Below are 22,171 nucleotides of genomic sequence, written 5' to 3' on the forward strand. Positions count from 1 at the left end.
ATGTATGTATGTATATATATATATATATGTATGTATGTATATATATATATATATATATATATATATATATATATATATATATATATATATATGTGGGCTTCACGGTGGCAGAGGGGTTAGTGCATCTGCCTCACAATACGAAGGTCCTGAGTAGTCTTGGGTTCAATCCCGGGCTTGGGATCTTTCTGTGTGGAGTTTGCATGTCCTCCCCGTGACTGCGTGGGTTCCCTCCGGGTACTCCGGCTTCCTCCCACCTCCAAAGACATGCACCTGGGGATAAGTTGATTGGCAACACTAAATTGGCCCTAGTGTGTGAATGTGAGTGTGAATGTTGTCTGTCTATCTGCGTTGGCCCTGCGATGAGGTGGCGACTTGTCCAGGGTGTACCCCGCCTTCCGCCCGATTGTAGCTGAGATAGGCTCCAGCGCCCCCCGCGACCCCAAAAGGGAATAAGCGGTAGAAAATGAGGAGATGAAAATCTCCTGATGATTGAGGGAACCCCCCCTCATGAAACAGGCCTGTAGAGATGAAATAGTCTTGTGATTTTTTTTCCCACACATACATATATTGCGCTCTACTACGGTATCGAGCACTATTTTTTGGATAACCTTATTAAGACATATATATATATATATATGTATGTATATATATATATATATATATATATATATATATATATATATATATATATATATATATATATATATATATATATATATATATATATGGATCGGTTCGCAGCCGAGTGTGAAGCGACTGGGATAAGAATCAGCACCTCCAAGTCCGAGTCCATGGTTCTCTCCCGGAAAAGGGTGGAGTGCCATCTCCGGGTTGGGGAGGAGATCTTGCCCCAAGTGGAGGAGTTCAAGTACCTCGGAGTCTTGTTCACGAGTGAGGGAAGAGTGGATCGTGAGATCGACAGGCGGATCGGTGCGGCGTCTTCAGTAATGCGGACGCTGTATCGATCCGTTGTGGTGAAGAAGGAGCTGAGCCGGAAGGCAAAGCTCTCGATTTACCGGTCGATCTACGTTCCCATCCTCACCTATGGTCATGAGCTTTGGGTCATGACCGAAAGGACAAGATCACGGGTACAAGCGGCTGAAATGAGTTTCCTCCGCCGGGTGGCGGGGCTCTCCCTTAGAGATAGGGTGAGAAGCTCTGTCATTCGGGGGGAGCTCAAAGTAAAGCCGCTGCTCCTCCACATGGAGAGGAGCCAGATGAGGTGGTTCAGGCATCTGGTCAGGATGCCACCCCAACGCCTCCCTAGGAAGGTGTTTCGGGCACGTCCGACCGGTAGGAGGCCGCGGGGAAGACCCAGGACACGTTGGGAAGACTATGTCTCCCGGCTGGCCTGGGAACGCCTCGGGATCCCCCGGGAGGAGCTGGACGAAGTGGCTGGGGAGAGGGAAGTCTGGGCTTCCCTGCTTAGGCTGCTATATATATGTATATATATATTTTTTGATTTTTTTAATTATTTATTTTATTTTTAATTATTTTTTTATTTTATTTTTTTTTATTTTGTTTTTTTAATATATGTATATATAGTCATATATTACTCATTGTTAAACGTGGCCCTCTGATGGCAACCATGATAACTGCGAAGTGGGCCACAATGACAACGAGTTTGACACCCCTGGTCTGTCCTGTCGACCTTCATTAGGTCATTTTGAACACACGATGGCGCTACATATTCCCGGAGGCGAACAACACACCAACAAAGAAGAAGGAGTGGAGACGGCGGAAGGTGGTGTCCTCTAGTCTACAACCTGCTTGAGAAATGGCGGCGTCTGTGTGTCGAGTCGGGAGCAGCGTTGGTCGTGTCCTGGCCAAAGCCTGCAGTGTAAGTGAGGCTGAGAGTATCATTTGGACTGTGCACCATATTAGTCTTCATGTCGAAGTGGGCCTGCAAGGAACGGAGGACGTAACACTGGACTAACCTGAGTTAGCATGTTAGCATTGACTGAGTCGGAGTGAGCAAGGTCAAGTGAGGAGGTTTAGTCCCAGCTAAGTTCATTCTGCTCCTAACATCTCATTTAGGATATAATTGTTATACGCTCCTAATTTACTTCTTTACATTGTCAACATTTACAAGCATTCAACTCGCGTCCCCGTTGTCCTCACAATGTTGCCAGCTACGCTTCCCTGCTAATAACTTTGTTTTAACCAGAGGTGGGTAGAGTAGCCAGAAATTGTACTCAAGTAAGAGTACTGTTACTTTACAGATTTATTACTCAAGTAAAAGTAAGGAGTAGTCACCCAAATATTTACTTGAGTAAAGGTAAAAAGTATGTTGTGAAAAAACTACTCAAGTACTGAGTAACTGATGAGTAACATACGCACACATATCATATATATATATATATATAAACAGGTAAAAGCCAGTAAATTAGAATATTTTGAAAAACTTGATTTATTTCAGTAATTGCATTCAAAAGGTGTAACTTGTACATTATATTTATTCATTGCACACAGACTGATGCATTCAAATGTTTATTTCATTTAATTTTGATGATTTGAAGTGGCAACAAATGACAATCCAAAATTCCGTGTGTCACAAAATTAGAATATTACTTAAGGCTAATACAAAAAAGGGATTTTTTAGAAATGTTGGCCAACTGAAAAGTATGAAAATGAAAAATATGAGCATGTACAATACTCAATACTTGGTTGGAGCTCCTTTTGCCTCAATTACTGCGTTAATGCGGCGTGGCATGGAGTCGATGAGTTTCTGGCACTGCTCAGGTGTTATGAGAGCCCAGGTTGCTCTGATAGTGGCCTTCAACTCTTCTGCGTTTTTGGGTCTGGCATTCTGCATCTTCCTTTTCACAATACCCCACAGATTTTCTATGGGGCTAAGGTCAGGGGAGTTGGCGGGCCAATTTAGAACAGAAATACCATGGTCCGTAAACCAGGCACGGGTAGATTTTGCGCTGTGTGCAGGCGCCAAGTCCTGTTGGAACTTGAAATCTCCATCTCCATAGAGCAGGTCAGCAGCAGGAAGCATGAAGTGCTCTAAAACTTGCTGGTAGACGGCTGCGTTGACCCTGGATCTCAGGAAACAGAGTGGACCGACACCAGCAGATGACATGGCACCCCAAACCATCATCCAACCATGCAAATTTTGCATTTCCTTTGGAAATCGAGGTCCCAGAGTCTGGAGGAAGACAGGAGAGGCACAGGATCCACGTTGCCTGAAGTCTAGTGTAAAGTTTCCACCATCAGTGATGGTTTGGGGTGCCATGTCATCTGCTGGTGTCGGTCCACTCTGTTTCCTGAGATCCAGGGTCAACGCAGCCGTCTACCAGCAAGTTTTAGAGCACTTCATGCTTCCTGCTGCTGACCTGCTCTATGGAGATGGAGATTTCAAGTTCCAACAGGACTTGGCGCCTGCACACAGCGCAAAATCTACCCGTGCCTGGTTTACGGACCATGGTATTTCTGTTCTAAATTGGCCCGCCAACTCCCCTGACCTTAGCCCCATAGAAAATCTGTGGGGTGTTGTGAAAAGGAAGATGCAGAATGCCAGACCCAAAAACGCAGAAGAGTTGAAGGCCACTATCAGAGCAACCTGGGCTCTCATAACACCTGAGCAGTGCCAGAAACTCATCGACTCCATGCCACGCCGCATTAACGCAGTAATTGAGGCAAAAGGAGCTCCAACCAAGTATTGAGTATTGTACATGCTCATATTTTTCATTTTCATACTTTTCAGTTGGCCAACATTTCTAAAAATCCCTTTTTTGTATTAGCCTTAAGTAATATTCTAATTTTGTGACACACGGAATTTTGGATTTTCATTTGTTGCCACTTCAAATCATCAAAATTAAATGAAATAAACATTTGAATGCATCAGTCTGTGTGCAATGAATAAATATAATGTACAAGTTACACCTTTTGAATGCAATTACTGAAATAAATCAAGTTTTTCAAAATATTCTAATTTACTGGCTTTTACCTGTGTGTGTGTGTGTATATATATATATATATATATATATATATACACATACATTGATATATACAGTATATAATTTATATTTATTTATTTTGCCGTTTTTGTTTACATGTTAAAGGTGTTTTAATGAATATACATGCATGTTTAACACATATAGATTCCTTTCTTTCATGAAGACAAGAATATAAGTTGGTGTATTACCTGATTCTGATGACTTGCATTGATTGTAATCAGACAGTAGTGCTGATAACATCCACATTTTCAAATGGAGGAGAAAAAAAGTTACCCCCTTCTGTCTAATACCACATGAAAGTGGTTGGTTTTTTGGCATCTTATTTATTCAGCTTCCATATTCGTTTTTATACACTTTACAAGAAATACATTGGCGGCGAACTCCGTAGCTTGCTAGCTTGTTTGCGCTGGCTTTCGGAGACTCTTATTTTGAAAGCGCAGGCGCAATGGAGCGGCACTTTTATTGTGAAGACAGGAACTGTGCAGTCAGTCTTTAGGCTTTTGACGGGATGTACGGTTGAAATAAAAAAGGGTCTTTTTTCCTTCACACTTTTGATTGATTGATTGGAACTTTTATTAGTAGATTGCACAGTACAGTACATATTCCGTACAATTGACCACTAAATGGTAACACCCGAATAAGTTTTTCAACTTGTTTAAGTCAGGTCATGTGACCGCCTGGCTCTGTTTGATTGGTCCAACGTCACCAGTGACTGCATCTGATTGGTGGAACGGAGTGAACGTCACCAGTAACCAGAGGTGGGTAGTAACGCGCTACATTTACTCCGTTACATCTACTTGAGTAACTTTTGGGATAAATTGTACTTCTAAGAGTACCGTAGTTTTAATGCAACATACTTTTACTTTTACTTGAGTATATTTATAGAGAAGAAACGCTACTTTTACTCCGCTACTTTTATCTACATTCAGCTCGCTACTCGCTACTAATTTTTATCGATCTGTTAATGCACGCTTTGTTTGTTTTGGTCTGTCAGACAGACCTTCATAGTGCCTGCGTTTCAACAAATACAGTCACTGGTGACGTTCACTCCGTTCCACCAATCAGATGCAGTCACTGGTGACGTTGGACCAATCAAACAGAGCCAGGGGTCACATGACCTGACTTAAACAAGTTGAAAAACGTATTGGGGTGTTAGCATTTAGTGGTCAATTGTACGGAATATGTACTGTACTGTGCAATCTACTAATAAAAGTTCCAATCAATCAATCAAAAGTGTGAAGGAAAAAATACCCTTTTTTTATTTCAACCGTACATCCCGTCAAAAGCCTAAAGACTGACTGCACAGTTCCTGTCTTCACAATAAAAGTGCCGCTCCATGGCGCCTGCGCTTTCAAAATAAGAGTCTCCGAAAGCCAGCGCAAACAAGCTAGCAAGCTACGGAGTTTGCCGCCAATGTATTTCTTGTAAAGTGTATAAAAACGAATATGGAAGCTGGACAAATAAGATGCCAAAAAGCAACCACTTTCATGTGGTATTAGACAGAAAGGAGTAACTTTTTTTCTCCTCCATTTGAAAACGAGGACGTAATCATCACTACTGTCTGATTACAATCAATGCAAGTCATCAGAATCAGGTAATACACCAACTTATATTCTTGTCTTCATGAAAGAAAGGAATCTATATGTGTTAAACATGCATGTATATTCATTAAAACACATTTAACATGTAAACAAAAACGGCAAAATAAATAAATATAAACTATATACTGTATATATCAATGTATGTATATATATACAGTATATATGTGTATATATATATATATATATATATATATATATATATATATGATATGTGTGTGTATGTTACTCATCAGTTACTCAGTACTTGAGTAGTTTTTTCACAACATACTTTTTACTTTTACTCAAGTAAATATTTGGGTGACTACTCCTTACTTTTACTTGAGTAATAAATCTCTAAAGTAACAGTACTCTTACTTGAGTACAATTTCTGGCTACTCTACCCACCTCTGCCAGTGACTGCATTTGGTAAAACGCAGGCACTATGAAGGTCTGTCTGACAGACCAAAACAAACAAAGCGTGCATTAACAGATCAATAAAAATTAGTAGCGAGTAGCGAGCTGAATGTAGATAAAAGTAGCAGAGTAAAAGTAGCGTTTCTTCTCTATAAATATACTCAAGTAAAAGTAAAAGTATGTTGCATTAAAACTACTCTTAGAAGTACAATTTATCCCAAAAGTTACTCAAGTAGATGTAACGGAGTAAATGTAGCGGCGTTACTACCCACCTCTGGTTTTAACTCATTTACACTCACCGGCTTTTATGGTTTATTGTTATTTTTTTTAATTTTATAAACCTTTATTTGTAAATTGCAACGTTTACAAACAATTGAAAAATGATAATAATCAAATTAAGTAGAAAAACGGTACAAAACAGCGCCAGGGGGTTGTAAACTCAATAGAGTAACTAAAAATAGAATGCAATATCCATCCATCCATCCATTTTTCTACCGCTTGTCCCTTTTGGAGCCTATCTCAGCTGCATTCGGGCGGAAGGCGGTGTACACCCTGGACAAGTTGCCACCTCATCACCGGGCCAACACAGATAGACAGACAACATTCATAAATATGTATATTAAAGGGGAACATTATCACAATTTCAGAATGGTTAGAACCATTAAAAATCAGTTCCCAGTGGCTTATTTTATTTTTCAAAGTTTTTTTCAAAATTTTACCCATCACGCAATATCCCTAAAAAAAGCATCAAAGTGCCTGATTTTAACCATCGTTATATACACCCGTCCATTTTCCTGTGACGTCACATAGTGATGCCAACACAAACAAACATGGCGCATAGAACAGCAAGCTATAGCGACATTAGCTCGGATTCAGACTCGGATTTCAGCGGCTTAAGCGATTCAACAGATTACGCATGTATTGAAACGGATGGTTGTAGTGTGGAGGCAGGTAGCGAAAACGAAATTGAAGAAGAAACTGAAGCTATTGAGCCATATCGGTTTGAACCGTATGCAAGCGAAAGCGACGAAAACGACACGACAGCCAGCGACACGGGAGAAAACGAGGACGAATTCGGCGATCGCCTTCTAACCAACGATTGGTATGTGTTTGTTTGGCATTAAAGGAAACTAACAACTATGAACTAGGTTTACAGCATACGAAATACATTTGGCAACAACATGCACTTTGAGAGTGCAGACAGCCCAGTTTTCATCAATTAATATATTCTGTAGACATACCCTCATGTCAGCAGGCCAGGGAAGCTAGGGTCGATATTCTTCTCTTGATCATCTTCGGTGGCATAAGGGACGGTGTGAGCCAAGACATCCAGGGGGGTTTAGCTCGCTCGTCTGCATGAACAAACTGCCGCCATTGCTTGCCGTGCTACCGAGGTCCTTTGTCCCTGAATTGCTCACACACTCCGGCAGATTCAATGGGGGTCTGACGGCAGATTTCTTTGACTTTATCGTTGGAAATGCATCTGCTTTGAGTGTGGCAGGATATCCACACATTCTTGCCATCTCTGTCGTAGCATAGCTTTCGTCGGTAAAGTGTGCGGAACAAACGTCCAATTTCTTGCCACTTTGGCATCTTTGGGCCACTGGTGCAACTTGAATCCGTCCCTGTTGGTGTTGTTACACCCTCCGACAACACACCGACGAGGCATGATGTCTCCAAGGTACGGAAAACAGTCGAAAAAACGGAAAATAACAGAGCTGATTTGACTCGTGTTTGAGAAAATGGCGGATTGCTTCCCGATGTCACGTCACGTTGTGACGTCATTGCTCCGAGAGCGAATAATAGAAAGGCGTTTAATTCGCCAAAATTCACCCATTTAGAGTTCGGAAATCGGTCAAAAAATATATGGTCTTTTTTCTGCAACATCAAGGTATATATTGACGCTTACATAGGTCTGGTGATAATGTTCCCCTTTAAATAAATTATCTTCTTCTCACTCCCTTTCAGGCTAAACTGGGTCGATATGCTCACATACTGTACATTACCTTTTGCATTATATTCAATAATATTATTATGTGTTGTCTACCTTGTACTTTTTTGTCATTGCCTGAAATAAATGAATGAAATGGGCCTTTTTGTTCATTTGGTCTGAATGTCATGTTTGTTGGTTGCAATCAAGAGTTAAAGTATATCTTAATGTTTCCCCCTCCAGCCCATCTTGCTGTCTCTAAGGCGTGGACAGGCCTCAATCAGCTATGCCCAAAGCCTGGTGGGAGCCCCTGAGACTCGTCTCACTGCCCTGGATAATGGCCTGAGGGTCGCATCTGAAGAGACGGGACACGCTACATGCACCGTAAGGACTTCACATTGTAATTATAACTGTGTGCCATTGTGCTCATTATCAACAACTACTCTCTACATATCTCCTCTTCATTGTAGGTGGGACTGTGGATCAGCGTCGGCAGTCGCTATGAGAGCGAAAAACACAATGGGGCTGGCTTTTTCCTGGAGCACATGGCTTTCAAGGTCTCCTTAGATTCATGCACAAAACTATGAAAGGCCAACACAGTGTTTCCCACACATTCATTTATTTGTGGCGGCCCGCCACGAAAGAATTACGTCCGCCACAAATGGATTTTTCGGCTTTTGACTCGCTCGACCGCTCATAAAAGCAACGGGACTCTGTCTGTGAATGTACCTTGTAGTTACAACTCCGGTGCAGTAGGTGGCGGTAGCCTACTATGCATTGTAACTCCGCCAATAGCACTTAATTCACCTGGTGGGCCAGAAGAAGAAGACGAAGACTTAGACGGACGGACGGGATCAAAATACGAAGGTAATATAGGTTATGGTAGATAGGTTATAGCTGCATCGCTCGCGGCTCGTCATATATTTAACGTTAATCCGCGATTTCACCGAGCGTTTCACTGACGGGGTCCTGGGCAGACGGACGTAATAACAATCATCTGTTTTCATACCGACGAGCTAACGTGTCCAGGTTATAACCCTGTTGTCAATAAACACACGTGGAGACGGTGCTTCAGATACTACATTAATACTCAAGCTAAAATGTCCACTGTCCACTGCAGCATGCGAATGCAATGAAAAGAATAAAATCTGAGCCAACCAGCTGTTAAAATGTTGTCCAGGTTAATGTTTTGGCCATTAAAGGCCCTTCATTTCAAGATTTCAACTGTGATCGGGCTTTAAACAGGTGGCTGACCTGTTCAGATGAGTGTAACTGCTACTGGTCAAATAATGTGAAATAGCATTTAATTTTACATGTATGCAATGCCATTTAAATGTAATTATAGATAATAATAATAATAAATACTGTGTAGTGTTGTAAATAGTCAACGGGAAGGATTTTAGTAAGATATAAGCCATGAGCACTACACAGCCAGAAAAAAACCTAGGCAGGACAAGTAAAAATATTGGGGCAAGTAGATTTGAGAAGTCGGGCAAGTAGAAAAATTAGGGCGGAGGGAACAGGTGAGACTCAGCAAACACTGAAAAATAAAGCAGGGTCAGATCAGAAATGCACTTTTTTCATGAAAAGGGTCCTAATTTATATTCTTATGTGCCTTATAGAGAGGACCACGACAAAACATACACCTCTGCCTCTGTTTCACTTTATGTTGCTGGTAAATAATATGGTTGTAGTAGTAGGCTAAAGTTAAATTATTTAGTATGCACTAATTAAAGGGGCAGAGCTTTAAGAGACATTTTAGCTTTTATATTTTATAAGATATATTTTTTGTAAGAACCACAATTACCGTATTTTCCGCACCATAAGGCGCCCTGGGTTATAAGCCGCGCCTTCAATGAACGGCATATTTCAAAACTTTGTCCACCTATAAGCCGCCCCGTGTTGTAAGCCGCATCTAACTGCACTAAAGGAATGTCAAAAAAACAGTCAGATAGGTCAGTCAAACTTTAATAATATATTAAAAACCAGCGTGATGTGGGCGCGCACGGAGTCGTATATCAACATGGACGGATCTGCGTGAAAAAAGCCACCCGGCCTCTTCGCGTAAACTTACCTTAACCACTCGCTCATCTTTTCTTCATCCATCCCTTCGAGTTAGCTTTTATGATGACGCCGGCTGGAAAGGTCTCTTTTGGCAAGGTCTTCCTTTTGAATATCACCATGGGTGGAAGTTTCTGGCCATTAGCATGGCAAGCTAGAACCACAGTGAAGGATGACTTCTCATTCCCTGTGGTGCGAATATTCACCGTATGTGCTCCCGTTGTATCCACAGTGCGGTTCACAGGAATATCAAAAGTCAGTGGAACCTCGTCCATGTTGATAATGTTCTCTGGCCGGATCTTTTTTTCAGCTATCTTGTTTTTACAATATGCACGGAAAGTAGCCAGCTTTTCTTGAAAGTCTTTAGGCAGTTGCTGTGAAATAGTAGTCCGTGTGCGGATGGAGAGATTGCGTCTTTTCATGAACCGGATCCCTGTCGCTTAGTAGGAGCCATTTTGTGGTCTTTACAGATGTAAACACACAAAGGAAATGAAACGTACGGTAATATCCGCGCCCTTCTTCTTCTACGCGGGCGGGTGGTTGCTTACAGTAGAAGAATAAGCGCTTCCTGTTCTATGGGGGCGGGTGCTTACCTTGGCGGTTGCTTGCGTAGAAGAAGAAGCACTTCCTCTTCTACGGGGAAAAAAGATGGCGGCTGTTTACCGTTGTTGCGAGACCGAAACTTTATGAAAATGAATCTTAATATTAATCCATATATAAAGCGCACCGGATTATAAGGCGCACTGTCAGCTTTTGAGAAAATTTGTGGTTTTTAGGTGCGCCTTATAGTGCGGAAAATACGGTAATAAATATATTTCAGTGAATAAATAATTGTTCAAATCTGTATATAAATATGTACATAAAGTGTTGTAATTATATTCCAACTCCGCGTTCTTCTTGGTCATCGCCGCTGCCGCCGCCCACCTCCTTCCCCCCGACCACACCACCACAAATAGATGCCTGCCCTGTGGGAAACACTGCAACATGCTTTGGCAGTTCCTTCATGCCATCTTTGTCTTTGCTCCTCAGGGAACCAAGAAGCACCCTCAGGCCGCTTTGCAGCAGGAAGTGGAGTCTATGGGGGCTCACTTGAGCGCCTATACCTCCCGGGAGCACACCGCATACTACATGAAGACCTTGGCTAAAGACCTGCCTAAAGGTAGCGTGAGGTGAATGACGCGTTCATGGGTGGTCACGAGGCATCAGTGTGAATATACATATGTGTTTCCTCAGCCGTGGAGCTACTATCAGAGGTGGTGCAGAGCTGCTCCCTCATCGAGACGGAGCTTGAGCAGCAGCGGGGCATCGTGCTCCGTGAACTGGAGGAAGTCGAAGGCAACCTGCAGGAAGTTTGCCTGGACCTGCTGCATGCCACAGCCTTCCAGGGTACACCTCTGGGCCAAAGTGTGCTGGGACCATCCAACAATGCCAGGTAGAAGAAAGTACATCCAGTCATTGAACTAAAACACAGTCATACTATGAATTAGACCAGACCTGGGCAAATTAAGGCCCGGGGGCTGCATGCGGCCCATTAATCTTTTCAATTTGGCCCACCGGACATTCCCCAAATAATTTTTTTTAGATCTTTAAGATGGAAACTGTAGCTGCCATTATGATGTGCAGTGATGTTGCTGAACACTTGCCAACCTTGAGACCTCCGAATTCGGGAGATGGGGGGGCGGGGTTTGGTGGTAGCGGGGGTGTATATTGTAGCGTCCCGGAAGAGTTAGTGCTGCAAGGGGTTCTGGGTATTTGTTCTGTTGTCTTTATGTTGTGTTACGGTGCGGACGTTCTCCCAAAATGTGTTTCTCATTCTTGTTTGGTGTGGGTTCACAGTGTGGCGCATATTTGTAACTGTGTTAAAGTTGTTTATACGGCCACCCTCAGTGTGACCTGTATGGCTGTTGATGAAGTATGCCTTGCATTCACTTATGTGTGTTTAAAAGCCGCATATTATGTGACCGGGCCGGCACGCTGTTTGTATGGAGGAAACGCAGTCGTGACTACAGGTTGTAGAGGACGTTAAAGGCAGTGCCTTTAAGGCACGCCCCCAATTTTGTTGTCCGGGTGGAAATCAGGAGAATGGTTGCCCCGGGAGATTTTTGGGAGGGGCACTGAAATTTGGGAGTCTCCCGGGAAAATCGGGAGCGTGGGCAAGTATGCCTTAAGTATTTCAATGGTCGGAATCTGCGCTTTTGCGTGATATACTAGTTACTATGGTAATCTAATAAATTACTATGGTAATCTAATTAGTTACTATGGTAATCTAATTAGGTACTATGGTAATCCAAGTCACAGCAGCTCAGACGAGGCACCGAGCAGTGTGGGTGGGGAGCGTTTCCACAGAGTGTTTCCAGAGCAGCCAGCCTGAAATGTATGTATGTATGGCTATACTCGACCTTTTGGAAAAGGTCAATGACTGTATTGAAGAAGGAAAATGCGGTATTGGCATTTTTTTTGGATCTATCCAAGGCCTTTGACACAATAGACTTTGAGATCTTATTGTATAAGCTATATCACTATGGTGTCTCGATTGGTTCCGCTCTTACCTATACGGAAGGCAGCAATGTGTATGCGTCAATGATCACAATTCACCCTGTATGACCATAAATTATGGGGTTCCCCAGGGATCCATCTTGGGGCCTCTCCTTTTTATCCTATACATAAATGATTTTGTAAACTCCTCCGAAACTTTTCATAAAATAATTTTTGCTGTCGATACAAATTTGTTTACCTCACACAGGAGCCTACACGATCTACAAGTAACTGTCAATTCAGAGCTTGTGAAAGTAGATTCCTGGTTCAAATGCAATAAGCTCTCACTTAATGTAAATAAAACAAATTTTATTCTATTTCGTTCTAATAAAAACCGGACAAATACTGAGCACTGCCATATCAACATCAATGGGCAGGAAATACAGAGAGTGTACTCCACAAAATTCCTGGGGGTCATCATTGACGAATACCTCAATTTCAAATGTCACATTAGCCATCTGTTAAACAAATTATCCAAATATGTTGGCCTGTTCTTTCACCTTCGTCATTATCTTCCTCTTTATGCTCTACTCACACTATATAAAACTCTCTTTGAACCACATCTAAACTACTGTAATGTCATCTGGTGTAACACCTTCCCTACCTACCTCCACAAATTAGAATCCATGCAAAAGAAAATCATACGGGCCCTGTCATGGTCCAAGTTTAATGCCCCCACTCGACATCTATTCCATAATTATCATCTCTTAAGACTGACAGAGTTCAATATTTATCAAAATGCTTGTTTAACCTATCAAGTCATTTACAGGCTGAATTTAAGGCTCTGTAGCTTGGTTCCTATCTACCATCCCCAGCATGCCCACAACACTCGTAACTTAGATTTGATATCAGGGAAACATCGTTTACTGGATTGTACCGCTCGAATTGTTGTATGCAGGGGACCAAAGATTTGGAACCGGCTTAATGAGAGCCTCAAGATGCTGTATCCATTCTCCAACTTCAAAAATAAACTAAAAACGTATCTATTAACCACCTATACTTAATGCCTCATGTGGGGTAGACTACTGTTGGGTTTTGCATGGTTGAATGAATGTATGTATGTATGTATGTATGTGTATGCTTGCTTTAGTACCGTATTTTCCGCACCATAAGGCGCCCTGGGTTAAAAGCCGCGCCTTCAATGAACGGCATATTTCAAAACTTTGTCCACCTATAAGCCGCCCGGTGTTGTAAGCCGCATCTAACTGCGCTAAAGGAATGTAAAAAAAACAGTCAGATAGATCAGTCAAACTTTAATAATATATTAAAAACCAGCGTTCTAACAACTCTGTTCACTCCCAAAATGTACGCAAATGTGCAATCACAAACATACGTATATCAACATGGACAGAGCTGCGTGAAAAAAGCCACCCGGCCTCTTCGCGTAAACTTAAACTTACCTTAACCACTCGCTCATCTTTTCTTCATCCATCCCTTCGAGTTAGCTTTTATGATGACGCCGGCTGGAAAGGTCTCTTTTGGCAAGGTCTTCCTTTTGAATATCACCATGGGTGGAAGTTTCATTAGCATGGCAAGCTAGAACCACAGTGAAGGATGACTTCTCATTCCCTGTGGTGCGAATATTCACCGTACGTGCTCCCGTTGTATCCACGGTGCGTTTCACAGGAATATCAGTTGCTGTGAAATAATAATCCGTGTGTGGATATAGAGATTGCGTCTTTTCATGAACCGGATCCCTGACGCTTAGTAGGAGCCATTTTGTGGTCTTTACAGAAATGAAACATACGGTGATATCCGCGCGCTTTTTCTTCTACTACGCGGGCGGGTGGTTGCTTACAGTAGAAGAAGAAGCGCTTCCTGTTCTATGGGGGCGGGTGCTTACCTTGGCGGTTGCTTGCGTAGAAAAAGAAGCGCTTCCTGTTCTACCGGGAAAAAAGATGGCGGCTGTTTACCGAAGTTGCGAGATCGAAACTTTATGAAAATGAATCTTAATATTTATCCATATATAAAGCGCACCGGGTTAAAAGCCGCACTGTCAGCTTTTGAGAAAATTTGTGGTTTTTAGGTGCGGCTAATAGTGTGGAAAATACGGTAGTTACTATGGTAATCTAATAAGTTACTATGGTAATCTAATTAGTTACTATGGCAATCTAATTAGGTACTATGGTAATCCAAGTCACAGCAGCTCAGACGAGGCACCGAGCAGTGTGGGTGGGGAGCGTTTCCACAGAGTGTTTCCAGAGCGGCCAGCCTGAAATGCGGCTGTCAGGGACAGACGCGGAAGGAGATTTTTTCTACAAAGTTCTAAAGCTTAGTGATATATCAGATTGTCGGTGTTTTGTTATTTTTACCCCTCGCGTTCATATTTCGCTGTGTTTGTTGCATTTTTGTTGCCTTTTGCTTGATTGTAAAATATGTCGATCAAGAGGGGGTGTGACGTTCATATGTTGTCAATTATTCAGTGTTTTATCGTTCATAGTTAATATTGTAAATCCCATATTCTTTATTTTCATGTACATTCTGGGTGTCTCATTCAGTAAAAAAAATAGAATTTCCTTTTTTTTTTAAGGCGATCTGTCATAACGTTTTTAGCATTCAATCAGACATTATTGTGAGGTTTTGTATTAGTGTTCCTAAAAATCAGATATACCCGCCCCCAAACACATTTTTTTTTCTCTAAATTTGGCCCCCCCCCCGAGTCAAAAAATATGCCCAGGCCTGAATTAGACAGATTCCACAAGTTTCCATTAAAAACTTTTTCAATTTCTGTCAGAACTCTTACCCGCCAGGACTTAGTGGAATACATCAACAGCCACTACAAGGCCCCACGTATGGTTCTGTCAGCTGCTGGAGGTTGGTTGTCTTTGTGCCATACACTATGCCAGTGGTTCTCAAACTTTTTTCCACCAAGTACCACCTCAAAAACCACTTGGCTCTCCAATTACCAACAACATTAAAATACAGCAGCGTAGTAGGCCTAACTATTCATTAAAAACAAGGCAGAGGTTTTGTTTAATAATTATATTTAATATTTTTGGCCACTGTAACATCCTTTGTTTGAATAGTCAAGTATTTGTTTGGTGTACCAAGAGGTGGAAGCTTGCGTCACACACAGTTTGAGAATCACTGCACTGTGCAGTCATAGACCAGCCATTTACGTGGCATCTCCTGTGCAGGTGTTAACCACGAGGAGCTGGTGAGCTTGGCCCAAACTCACTTCAGTGGACTGTCCTTTGAGTATGAGGGCGACGCCGTTCCTGTGTTGTCACCCTGCAGATTTACAGGAAGTGAGGTGAGATGACATCACACCTTACAGATGAATCTGCTCCAAGTCACTGTTCATTTTGTTGACTAGAAATGTCGGTCTTAGTTATCGTCAACAACCTCTTTTCCCCAGACTAAAATAGGAAGATAACTGATCACAACAAATGCACGTGGGCTAAGACAGTGATGAAATTGACAATTTAGTCTACGAAGAAAAACGAGACGAAAATGTTGACCGAGATTAAATCCAATGGGACAAGTTAAGAATCTCATACCTGCCAACTACTCCGGTTTTCCCGTAATTAGTACGGTTTTCATCAACCTATTCCGGGTTACGGTTGCAGTGATAAAAAATACGTTTTTTCATTAATTAAAAAAAAATTTTTTTTTTAAAGTTTTATTCATGAAATCGCGTAACAATGACAATTGACACTGCTTCCCGTAACTTCCTATCGAGCCATTCCGAATGCCATGCGCGAGGCTATTTATAGCACCGCTGCCAAGCACGAGGCACCAGTTGCCATTGTTTCCAAACGAAAAATCGCAAACGAGTCTTAAACCGAAAAGAAAACTGCAGTCATTCCGTGAAGAATATTCAAAAGCCTATCCGGGAATAATTATCCGTTCCAAAAAGGGTGAAAACTACGCGAATTGCACCTTGTGCAGACAAGATTTTTCGATCGGACACGGAGGAATTGGCGATGTAAAAGACCACGTTGGGACAAAAAAACACAAGTCTAATGCCGTTGCTAGCGAGAAAGGTATCCTCACTTGCTTAGCAAGGATGAAAAGAAAGAACTTGAGGAAGAATTCATCACCTTCCAGTGTGATCCTCTTACCCCTGCAGATCAATCTGATAGAATAAATTTGGATTTTAGCCACAAAAAGGTAATGACACCAATGTTATCTATTGGAATTGTTTAGTACTGTTATACTGCTAAAAGTGTTTATACTATTTATGCTTTCAAGTCCAAGTTGAAGAAATCTTGTTAAATGTTGACAGCATAACTACCAAAATACAGAAGTATGTCCTTAATATTTTTGCAGTGCTATTTCTGTTGAAAAGTTCAAATGATTACATTAGAGATGTGATGTGCCACTTTTCAAGTGTCTGATGGCTTAAATTAATTTTCATTAATTTTTTAATATTTTGAATTCTTTTGAAAGGCTTACAAAAAAACTACATTTTAATTGTAATTCCATGCTATTGACAGGACTATTAATTTTAATGAAGTTAGCTTACCATGTTTACAGTATGATAATTGTGATAGAAATGTGAATTTTAGGCACAGAATATTTTTTACAATTGAACAAGGCAGTAGATTATACAAGATTGGACAGAAAGTTAATAATGACACCAATTTTTTTTTTTAATGGAATTGTTTAGTACTGTTTTACCATTTGTTTACTGTAAAAAGTGTTTATACTGTATATACTTTCAATTAACAAATTGAAGTCTTGTGAAAGGTTGACAGGATAACTGGCATTAACTGTCAAAATAATTTCAAACTATTAAAGTTAGCTTACAGAATAAACATGTCAATCAACCCATATGATTTTTGCTGTAATATTTTTGTTTTGAAAAGTCACTGTGACTGATAGAAAAGTGATGGTTTTAGCAACATTTTAACCTGTCTGAATGCTAATACCGTATTTTCCGCACCATAAGGCGCCCTGGGTTATAAGCCGCGCCTTCAATGAACGGCATATTTCAAAACTTTGTCCACCTATAAGACGCCCCGTGTTATAAGCCGCATCTAACTGCGCTAAAGGAATGTCAAAAAAACAGTCAGATAGGTCAGTCAAACTTTAATAATATATTAAAAACCAGCGTGATGTGGGCGCGCACGGAGTCGTATATCAACATGGACGGAGCTGCGTGAAAAAAGCCACCCGGCCTCTTCGCGTAAACTTACCTTAACCACTCGCTCATCTTTTCTTCATCCATCCCTTCGAGTTAGCTTTTATGATGACGCCGGCTGGAAAGGTCTCTTTTGGCAAGGTCTTCCTTTTGAATATCACCATGGGTGGAAGTTTCTGGCCATTAGCATGGCAAGCTAGAACCACAGTGAAGGATGACTTCTCATTCCCTGTGGTGCGAATATTCACCGTACGTGCTCCCGTTGTATCCACAGTGCGGTTCACAGGAATATCAAAAGTCAGTGGAACCTCGTCCATGTTGATAATGTTCTCTGGCCGGATCTTTTTTTCAGCTATCTTGTTTTTACAATATGCACGGAAAGTAGCCAGCTTTTCTTGAAAGTCTTTAGGCAGTTGCTGTGAAATAGTAATCCGTGTGCGGATGGAGAGATTGCGTCTTTTCATGAACCGGATCCCTGTCGCTTAGTAGGAGCCATTTTGTGGTCTTTACAGATGTAAACACACAAAGGAAATGAAACGTAGTATTCGCGCGCTTCTTCTTCTTCTACGCGGGCGGGTGGTTGCTTACAGTAGAAGAAGAAGCGCTTCCTGTTCTATGGGGGCGGGTGCTTACCTTGGCGGTTGCTTGCGTAGAAGAAGAAGCACTTCCTCTTCTACGGGGAAAAAAGATGGCGGCTGTTTACCGTAGTTGCGAGACCGAAACTTTATGAAAATGAATCTTAATATTTATCCATATATAAAGCGCACCGGGTTATAAGGCGCACGGTCAGCTTTTGAGAAAATTTGTGGTTTTTAGGTGCGCCTTATAGTGCGGAAAATACGGTAATCATTTTGCGTCGGGGGGGCGAAGCCTGAACCCCCCACCAGGACTTTGTCCTGGACCTACCGGGGCCTGCGGCCCCTGGACCCTGGCTACTAGGTTTTTCTGATTTCAAAAGTTGGCAGGTATGTTATATGTTAATACTAATTAATAAAAACAGATTTGTTTTAAATGTATGTATACATTTTTTGAGCCTTTTTAAAGAGAATCCTAGCAAATTATGCGAATTACTCTGACGTAATGCTGACCATAACCATAACCATGCCCCCACCGCCACAGGTATCTTGGCAGTTTAGGTGAAACCCTTATACATATATATATATATAGATATCTAGATTTATAACACTGGTTGTTGTATTTAAACGGGACAAAGACGGCAATTCAGTGTAGTTATACACTATTTATATATTTATTTATTTACTATTGTTGTCTTTTTTAATATACAACTAGTTTGTTTCTTTATATGACCATTTTAGTCATATTATTCAACATTGATTAATTTCAGCTAAAATGACAACATACAGTAAGGCTAATGTCAAATGTACTTATTGATATCTTCATGGAGTGCAGGTCTTGTTGTGAATTTAGTTTTTGATATGCTTTCCAATAACATCAAAAGTGGTTTCAAGACAACTTCAAAGATTGCGTTATACTTTATACTGTACTTTATATTTCAGTCAACAAAATATACTGTAATTTTAGTCGACTAAAAATGTAGAGGAATCAAGTATCAATTTACATCACTAAAATATCATTAAAAGTAAAATACATTTTCCTCGAAAGACTATGACTGGAACTAAATTAAACACTGCTGTCAAAATTAAAACACTGTGCGGAGGCCTAATTAGACTGTGTTTACATTGGCTATCTAAGGTTGCATCACAAAGAGCTTTCTCACTTTTCAAGTAAACATGGGTCACTCTTGCCAAAGTCCACACTAGTTTCTTGGTAAATTGTCGTCACACAAGATTACAATAACATTGACCCTCGTGTTTCTTTAACTAATTTTTGCAATATTTGTCTCTGCTGAAGAACAAGAAGACAGTCCTTCCTCCATTTTGTCCAGAAGTCATTCACCATCTTTGATTTGTGTATTCGTTTTCTGTAATTCTTATTATAGTGTTTGATTAGCAGATAATATACTCGACTTGTCTTTGGAATAATAGCATTTGTGGATGGGTGAAGACTAGATCTTGTTAGATGTCTGTCAGATCTGAGCACACTATATTTATCTACAAAAGAACAAAGTATTGTGTTGTTGGCTTGTTTTGTCTTTCAGTTCTAATTCTTTGTTTAGTTGAATGATTGTGAGTTTTCTGCAAAATGCGTCAGCTTGAGTCGGTTTTATTTTCCATAGTTCAGGGTTATTTTCACTAACTCTCACCTTGACATCATTAATGGGTAGTACAGCCCCTGGAATATTCCTCGCATAACCTCTGAAACATTGTGCAGTACATGTGTTGTCAGGTAATTTAGGTTCATCTTGCTTGTAAGGCGACAGCATTTCATATTTATCATCTCGTTTGTTTGATGCCTTCTTCCAGCTTAGACAAGAATTTAATATCTTCTTGTAAAATGTTAGCCTCTTCTCCAAACCTTTTGTTAAAATGAGACTTCAGCACTTTAATTAAATCCTCTGGAGGAATTATCTTTGATCAAAGTCTTATACACACAGAGAACTATTAAGTTGAACTAAAATGGTACCATTTGCCTTACTATAATGCAATGACTTACACCAAGAGTCAGTGTAACTCACCTATGTCGGAATCAAATGGTTGACTATTTTCTTCAATTACCATTTATTTAGGCATTAGAGCTTGTGGGCAGTTATACCCAATCAAAAGACCAATTTCACAATGCATCTGATGGGCCATATGTTCGGCGAGATGTCCAAGGTGAGGCCAGGCCGTTGGATGTGTGTTCTATTTGCAGGAATAACTGTACATAGTGTACATAATTGGCATTATGAGCCTCCTAAAGGAGATTAGTCCTCTTAATTGTAGGTCTGTAAGTCCTCCATAAGCTTCAATTGTTCCCTTAGATGTCCATCCATCCATCCATCTTCTTCCGCTTATCCGAGGTCGGGTCGCGGGGGCAGCAGCTTAAGCAGGGAAGCCCAGACTTCCCTCTCCCCAGCCACTTCGTCCAGCTCCTCCCGAGGCGTTCCCAGGCCAGCCGGTAGAGATAGTCTTCCCAGCGTGTCCTGGGTCTTCCCCGTGGCCTCCTACCGGTCGGACGTGCCCGAAACACCTTCCTAGGGAGGCGTTCGGGTGGCATCCTGACCAGATGCCCGAACCACCTCATCTGGCTCCTCTCGATGTGTAGGAGCAGCGGCTTTACTTTGAGCTCCCCCCGAATGACAGAGCTTCTCACCCTATCTCTAAGGGAGAGCCCCGCCACTCGGCGGAGGAAACTCATTTCGGCCGCTTGTACCCGTGATCTTGTCCTTTCGGTCATGACCCAAAGCTCATGACCATAGGTGAGGATGGGAACGTAGATCGACCGGTAAATCGAGAGCTTTGCCTTCCGGCTCAGCTCCTTCTTCACCACAACGGATCGATACAGCGTCCGCATTACTGAAGACGCCGCACCGATCCGCCTGTCGATCTCACGATCCACTCTTCCCCCACTCGTGAACAAGACTCCGAGGTACTTGAACTCCTCCACTTGGGGCAAGATCTCCTCCCCAACCCGGAGATGGCACTCCACCCTTTTCCGGGAGAGAACCATGGACTCGGACTTGGAGGTACTGATTCCCATCCCAGTCGCTTCACACTCGGCTGCGAACCGATCCAGTGAGAGCTGAAGATCTTGGCCGGAGGAAGCCATCAGGACCACATCATCTGCAAATAGCAGAGACCTAATCCTGCAGCCACCAAACCAGATCCCCTCAACGCCCTGACTGCGCCTAGAAATTCTGTCCATAAAGGTTATGAACAGAATCGGTGACAAAGGGCAGCCTTGGCGGAGTCCAACCCTCACTGGAAACGTGTCCGACTTACTGCCGGCAATGCGGACCAAGTTCTGACACTGATTATTCAGGGAGCGAACTGCCACAATAAGACAGTCCGTTACCCCATACTCTCTGAGCACTCCCCACAGGACTTCCCGGGGTACACGGTCGAATGCCTTCTCCAAGTCCACAAAGCACATGTAGACTTGTTGGGCAAACTCCCATGCACCCTCAAGGACCCTGCCGAGAGTATAGAGCTGGTCCACAGTTCCACGACCCTTAGATGACATTGTTGAGAATTTTAGTTTCACTTTGTATCTAAAACATCTGCTGCTACTTGAAGGAATGAAGAATCACTCTGAGTCGAGCAGCAAAAACAAGATATTTTAAATATATATTATTGTTAAGGTCTAAATATTATTAGCAGCTTGTTCAACGGTTTTGTCTGTAACTTCCTGTTACTTTCTTATACTTGTTTCGTCTTCATATCTGTTTCTTTAGTGTTACTTGTTTTCTGTTGTATCAATGTGGTTCCAACGATCCTCATGTTAATGTGAGGGATGATGTTTTGAGCAGGTGTTACAGATAATTAGTTTATTACAGTTCTGAGTGATGACCAGGACTTAGGCAACCACACTTTCCTATCTTTTGTCCTGTTTTTTGGAAAACAAAAACATGTGATATGGGTTCTGTTAGTTGTGAAGATTCTGCCACCAACATAATTATTATTGGGATTCACTGCACTTTGGTTCTTTAACTTTGTTCTCTCTGTCTCATTTTGATTATGAGCAGGATATGTTATATGAT

At 41.7% G+C, this 22,171-nt stretch overlaps 2 protein-coding genes across 2 annotated transcripts in view; both read left to right on the top strand.

Annotated features, from left to right (window-relative positions):
• Positions 1–1,784, top strand: part of LOC133571059 (tubulin monoglycylase TTLL3-like) — a 54,360-nt gene extending 52,576 nt beyond the window's left edge. Inside the window, exon 12 of the mRNA XM_072916613.1 lies at positions 1,661–1,784. Coding sequence (XP_072772714.1) covers positions 1,661–1,670 — 10 coding nt within the window. The 3' untranslated portion in view covers positions 1,671–1,784. The remainder of the gene's footprint in view (positions 1–1,660) is intronic.
• uqcrc1 (ubiquinol-cytochrome c reductase core protein 1) overlaps positions 1,679–22,171 on the top strand; it is a 34,913-nt gene continuing 14,420 nt past the window's right edge. Inside the window, exons 1-7 of the mRNA XM_061924068.1 lie at positions 1,679–1,840; positions 8,133–8,273; positions 8,360–8,446; positions 10,980–11,109; positions 11,184–11,382; positions 15,220–15,299; positions 15,623–15,738. Of these exons, the coding sequence (XP_061780052.1) occupies positions 1,778–1,840; positions 8,133–8,273; positions 8,360–8,446; positions 10,980–11,109; positions 11,184–11,382; positions 15,220–15,299; positions 15,623–15,738 (816 nt within the window). The 5' untranslated portion in view covers positions 1,679–1,777. The remainder of the gene's footprint in view (positions 1,841–8,132; positions 8,274–8,359; positions 8,447–10,979; positions 11,110–11,183; positions 11,383–15,219; positions 15,300–15,622; positions 15,739–22,171) is intronic.

This window comes from Nerophis lumbriciformis, linkage group LG28 (assembly GCF_033978685.3).
Source record: "Nerophis lumbriciformis linkage group LG28, RoL_Nlum_v2.1, whole genome shotgun sequence".
In the NCBI taxonomy this organism is placed as follows: Eukaryota; Metazoa; Chordata; class Actinopteri; order Syngnathiformes; family Syngnathidae; genus Nerophis; species Nerophis lumbriciformis.